Raw genomic sequence first — 6,569 nt, 5'->3', positions numbered from 1 at the left:
TTGCCAACCTCTTCCTTATCCTTTGTCAAAAACAAAAAGACTGCAATTATGACCGTACCAGTTGCATTTTCCTACAACTCTCTACTATGTCAAGAATCGTGATGAAATTGCAACTGTGATCGCAACTGCAATTTAGACCCGTTACTTCATGCATGTATTGTATTAGACATTTTTTATTTAAACCATATTACTAACAGTATCACTGATAAATAGGTGAGTAAAATTCATTGAAATTGTTTTAGGTGGGGATTTATGTACTTTTCTTTGTAGCTTCTGTTCTCCATTAATCTAACCATCATGGGTTATGCAATGGTGAAAAGATTACATTTCCTTGATCCAATCCAATGACCATAGCGGTTCCCAGAAATGCTTAATCTCATATGATTATGTTCTCTTTGAAATAAGACTAACAACACCAGTTCTTGCAAGACATTTGGACCACCTCATGACTTTTATGAGATACCCCTATGGAAATTTAGAACAACCTTGCAAGGGGCACCTTTAGAAGTAACTATTTAATAAATCCCATGGGACAGGTAATTAATTGAAATCCAAAAATATCAAACTTTTACTACAATTGTCAGTACCATATCAATTAGACATTAATGAGCAAGGCGAGTGCATTCCTGCTAAAAAAAACTAGTGGCTATAATAATACATGTTTTGTTTTCCTATGAAGCAACAATGAGAGAATTACCTTTTCAGTAAATAAAAAATAAAAAATCAGCCTTCAGTCGTTTGCAATATATATGAAAGAACAGAATGGGTCCAAATCATCAACTTCCAATTTGAGATGGAAAACAAACAAGGGAAATTTTCTCATCTCAATTCTCAACCTAACAGATGTTTGCCCTTAATAATATTCTCTATGATATTTGATTGCATTATCTTTGTAGATGACATTAATTACGAAGTTTAATAACCTCAAGATAATAACTAGTTAAATGATGCACAATCAGAAAATCCACTGTCATGATTCAAGAAGAAACCAAACATGTATATGTTGGACTTTGGAAGTTGAGGTTTCAAAAGTTCACATTTCTATTTCCATCATTGGAAAACAAATTTTCTATATGCTGCAAATATGCAGCATTTTGTCCTCAAAAAAATTCAATCTACTTGAATGATCTATGATGATTCTCCTGATATAAAAGAAAAATGTGTTTACATGTTTCAATGAATGATTTCTATATTATTATTATTTTTTCACATATGAACTCAGAAGTTAAACCTGGTCCAGGCTTTGCTAAACAGCTCATGTAGTGCTGGCCCGAGAATGCAAGGCATGACTTCTCCTTTTAACCAACCAATATCCAAAACCTCCAACAAGAAGTAGAATAATGAGTCCATCAACCCCTCCAGCCACAACAAACACCCATCTTTTCACATTATGCCTCTCATGGTTTTTAACAGTTCCCTTTGGGACCTTAACCATATAACTAAATCCTGTGCCTTTTTCTACCTGTTTGAGACCCAGCACAAGTTTGTAAAGATAACATTCTGCCTCATCTGTGCTTGCATTCCCAAAATACAAAGCAGCAGCACATTTACAGTCCTGGAAGCACAAATTCTCACATGCTTTTTTGGTAATATTTACCACCTTAGTAACATTTTTAAGCACACTACTTACATTATCTAGTTCTAGCATTTCTGCCTCCTTACCGTTGCAAAACCCTCCCGAAATTGCCCAACCGCAATCAGCACCGCCTTTGTCTTCATTTGTCAAAAGCTGAATACATGAACAAGAATTGGAGAATGTGCATATCCCATAAGGCCTACAAGCAATTGGAAGATCACATGTGCTGTTAAGTGCTTGAAAAGAAGCCTCAAACTTTCCTTTCTCGGGTGAATAGTAGTAAAGACCAAGTTTTCCCGTTTCATTATTTAGTGCTAGAAACCTTAGTGGATGAATCCCCTCCGATGGAATTTGTGCTATTTTCTTGTATTTGACATCAAACAACACCAACCCTCTTGAACTCAGCTTAATGTATGTAATACTTCTATTCATGGTAGGCTGAAACCCCCAGTAAGAATATCTCAACTTACCATAGTTCAAGTACAATGCAACCTTCTTGTCCTCAATTTCGAAAGAGTAGTAGAACAAACTTGAGTTGCTTTGGGAAGACGTCAAGCGAGTTGCCACATCAAGTTGCTGACCCCTAAGCATCACATTCGTTGGGAAATTGAAACTCTGCCACTTTATATTGTTCAGTGCATCTATAAGCACCAGATTGCCGGTCCTCTGTATTTCCAATCTCTGATTCAAATTGATTCAATGCAGCAAAGCAAATCATGTATTATAATCTATGCAATTCAGCTTAATTGACTATGAACAGTAGTGATACAGTTTTTTCTTTGTTTACATTAAGTCTCAAATTTAAAACCAATGTATGGAAATTTTTCACTGATCATTTTCCAGAGTTTATAAAAAAAGTAAATTGTGTATGCATTGACAGCAGAAAGGATTTTTACACTATTATTTAATTGCAAAACACCATGTATAGTAAATTTGTTGACTTTTATACCAACGATGATTCCTGATTGGTAGTGCTATAAATTGAACTCCATGACTAGAAGAATATTATGTCACTCGTTTATTTATTTATTTTGTAACAATTATGTGAATTGATAATATATGTAAATACCATTTTCCCATGACTATATATCTATGCATTCATACATAGCAAAGGTAACACTCAACTAACACTATTGGTATGTAAAGTGTCATAGTTTTTACCTTCACACCTTGTCCAGAAGTCCCAGTCTTCCATCCCACTCTTTCTTTTGGACCTTTCAGCCTTAAATCTCCATCCATAGTGAGTTCTAGCAAGCATTTCTCAGTGATGTAAAACCTGGAGTAATGGCCAGAATCCCACACCTTCACATCCCCAAGGAAAACTTCCAATGAGCATGAGTATTTCCCATTGATGGCCTCAATGCTCAATGCCACTCTGAAATTCGGAGCTGTCTGATTGGTCTCCACAAGAAAAGCCCTCCCTTTGAAATCCACTTCATACTCCACAGGAACTGCTACCATGAGTTGGTAGCCAGCACCAACACCTGACTCAGAAAAACCATAATTGAACAAGAGGACAAGGAGGAGGAGGAGAAGGAAAGGGAAAAGCCTCATGAGTGGCAGCAGCAACAACAACATCAAGTTTTGCTTTTTCACTTTTGGAAATAATTTTTGATTGTTTTGGGAGGTGGGTTTGAAGTGTAGTGGTGTGTTGTTGAGGCCAGAATTGATGAGAACAAGTGAAGGAAAAAAAGGTAAGCATGATCACAGAAACTCTTCAAGACCCACCTCACACCTCCCACTCCTAAAAAGGATTTCAACTTTCATATTGCTCCTTGCCTTAAACAATTAGTACAAATGAATCCACCATGTGGTGTGGGGTTGCTGATTGACTACAAAAAATGGGCACAAAAAATTGTTGGTTTTCTATTCTATTCTCTTCCGCAAACTGTTCTCCACCTTTATGGAGTTAAAAAAGAAAAAACACATAAAAGTAACGCACCACTTAGATGGCTGGACAGTGGACACATACTCTCCCATGTGAGACTTCTTAAAGTGTGTTGAGTTGTGACTAAATGATGGTATTGATTAATTCTTCTAACTTAAAAAAAAAATAGTGTACTATTCAAACATTTACTAAACATAAAAGAATTCAGCATTTATGAGTCCTATACTAGTTAGTCAAAACTAATTAATATTAATAAAATGTGGATTAAATCTTTCGTTAAATTACTGTTTAAATCTTTTAATTTATTTTTGATATTTAATTAGGTTCTTTAATTATTAAATAATTTAATTGGATCCTCTAATTATTTAAAATAGCTTAATTGGATCATTTTTATTAATCAAGTGTTAATGTCGTTAACCTATCATCTATCATACCTCAAAACCTACTATCTTCGTCTTCTCCTTCATTACATTGTCTTTTTTTTTTCACCCAATTGCATCAACAAATCCTAGTCAAACATCTCATGATGTTCTTCTTCTTAGCAACATGATTTTTTTTTCTTTTACTAGAAAATTTCATCTCCTTTCATTGAATTTTTCACCACAAAACGACATCATTTTTTTGCCTCATTGAAACAATGTCGCTTTGTACATCAAAATCTCACTTATTAAAAAAACAACACATCACTTAGCACATCAAATTGCACTGATAACTTTAATATCTAATGAACGAAAAAGACTCAATTGAACTATTTTAAATAATTAAAAAATTCAATTGAAACACTTAATAATTAGAAAACTTAATTAAACATTAAAAATAAATTAGAATACCCAAACAATAATTTAACTTAAATTTTTTATTACCGGCGCCTAACTTTCTTTAGGTTATCATCTAATTATTACTGTCACCTCTTTAAAAAGTTTGTCTTTCTTTACCATTGTCATAACCGGCAAAGTTTTCTAAAAGTATGATGACATATTATTAAATGATAAGAGTAATAGCATGTACCAAAATAAATGATGAGAGATACTATTAGTTACAAAATTGACAGATCTTAACTAGAATTTACTACTGTATTCTTTTTTAAGAGATCACGAAAATCTTTTACAAGAAGTAATTTTGTTTGAGTTGAGAAAGTTATTATGAGGAGCAGAACTCTTCTTTTGTGTATTTATTAAAATTTAAAAGTAATTAATCAATTACTTAAAATAATAAATAGTGTAGTAAATACCAGGGTTTACTTGTGACAAAAAACATTTAGCAGTTTAATACTATCATAAATGAGGGTTGAAAATCTTTATGAAGTTTTTCATTTTTTTTTCTTTTGAAGATGCTTAATAAATTTAAACTCATTAACTATGGTATGCAAATAAGACTATAGTTAGCATTCATATGGGGTTGAGTTTTTGCACCAAAAAATTAAATATGGGGTTTTGAAACTGAAGTGCAGTGAGTGGATTACGTTTGAAGGTTGAATTGACTTTGAGCATGCGTGACCATGGCATCTAATTCTGTAGGTTCAATTCTTAAAATCTTTTTGAAGTGGGCGTGCAAGTGTGTCCTCCGAGGTTTTGATTGGTCTTAAGAAATTGGTCTTGTCTTGCATACTTGACACGTAAATAGGAATGCTTCAAGCCACGTGTACCACTTCTGCTGCTGACACTGCTCTTACGGTTGGCTGACATGTTGGGTTTTCCAACTTCCAAAATCCAAACCACCGTGGAAGGTTCTGTGCCCTCTTTTGTGTTCCTTTGTTGGATGGAAGAACTTCGTACGACAATTACTCAGAAAAATGTTTCTAACATTTATGAAATGTTTGTTTCAGTTTTAGGATGTGTTTGGATTAATTTGGGTCTGATTAAATTCAAACCATCGTTCATATGCATCTTCTATTTCAAATTATATAATGTTTAAAGTTTTAATACATATATTAAAAATATAATTAATTTGTTAACTTTCATTAGATAATTTTTTAATACATTATTTGTCTCTCTAATTAATAAGTTATTTATTCTTCTTATATACTATTCCCATTAAGTATTAAATATAATCTTGAAAAAAAAATATTCAATGCAATATTTGTTTTGTAAAACATTTATTTTAGAACAAATTTTTTCTTTAAAACATCATATAATTTGAAATGGATTGGAGGGAATAACTTTTCTGTTTGTACATGGTCATTGAAATATGTAATTTTTTCATTGAAGGTGAATGCAATACTTATTCAAACACACTCTTAATTATGAGTTTAATCACCGTGTATTTTTAATGTTAAATTTCTTAATTATTAATTAATTAAAATTTGTTGTTACTATCATTTATAAAATAATTATTATAAAAATTAACAAATTTATTATACATAATGATTTTTGATTGAATAACAATATAAAATTATACTATAATATTAATGAATAATCTATTTTCTCTTTAAATAGAAAGAATTTATTTATTTTTCAGAATATTTTCAGGAAGCTAAAAGGAAATAAATTAATAGTTTAAAAAAATTGAAGCAAACGTGCATTTATATATTGAAATTAAAGTTTTTTTTCTTTATAATTAATTCTTTTCATTGTCTCCAGCTGAGATTTTTCTTGGGATGAATGTCTTCAAAAAAGGATCATAGTACTGAATCGGTAAAAAATGTTATTTTTAGTTTATTTGTTTGATTATGATCAAATTATAATTGAATTAATAATAATTGAATATACGCCGATATTTATGTAATATATTAAAACAACGAATTAATATAAATTTATCAAAATTAAATTATTTTAAATTTCAATTAATTTATACACGCTATAAATTGATCATAATAAAAAAAAATTAACAAGACAAATGACATTTTTTTATAACAACGGGGCCTAAGCCCAAGACAAATGACATATTGGAGAAAGAAGATTTGGCTAGCCATAAGGCCGGACTAAACCAAACCCCAAATAGGACATCAGAAGCATGATGTCCTGAAACCCATTACAGAATCACTTAGAGATGTTCACTTAGAGATGTTTGGTAAGAATTTAAAATACATTTTGTTAGTCTTAATATATTTATTAGAAATTAAGATTCATGTAAAATATATAATTAAAAAAAATCTACTCAAGAAAG

General features: G+C 31.4%; 1 protein-coding gene across 1 annotated transcript; it reads right to left on the bottom strand.

The window, feature by feature from the left end:
* Positions 1-866: 866 nt before the first annotated feature.
* Positions 867-3,475, bottom strand: LOC114395811 (PAN domain-containing protein At5g03700-like). Its single transcript, XM_028357668.1, has 2 exons — positions 2,738-3,475; positions 867-2,257 (listed from the first exon to the last, which is right to left on the bottom strand). Exons 1-2 carry the CDS (start codon positions 3,152-3,154, stop codon positions 1,256-1,258), a joined length of 1,419 nt encoding a protein of 472 aa, XP_028213469.1. The 5' UTR covers positions 3,155-3,475; the 3' UTR covers positions 867-1,255.
* Positions 3,476-6,569: the final 3,094 nt, after the last annotated feature.

The sequence above is a fragment of the Glycine soja genome, chromosome 18 (assembly GCF_004193775.1).
Source record: "Glycine soja cultivar W05 chromosome 18, ASM419377v2, whole genome shotgun sequence".
Classification (NCBI taxonomy): domain Eukaryota; kingdom Viridiplantae; phylum Streptophyta; class Magnoliopsida; order Fabales; family Fabaceae; genus Glycine; species Glycine soja.
The sequence above is the reverse complement of the archived record's forward strand: the minus strand, read 5'-3'. Positions and strand labels throughout refer to the sequence as shown.

Bases quoted from the DNA above. Each gene is read 5' to 3' on its own strand.
- LOC114395811 (XM_028357668.1), bottom strand. From the start codon at position 3,154: ATGTTGTTGTTGCTGCTGCCACTCATGAGGCTTTTCCCTTTCCTTCTC. The intron at 2,258-2,737 runs GTAAAAACTATG...AATTTGAATCAG, and splicing joins CTTCTGGACAAGGTGTGAAG to AGATTGGAAATACAGAGGAC.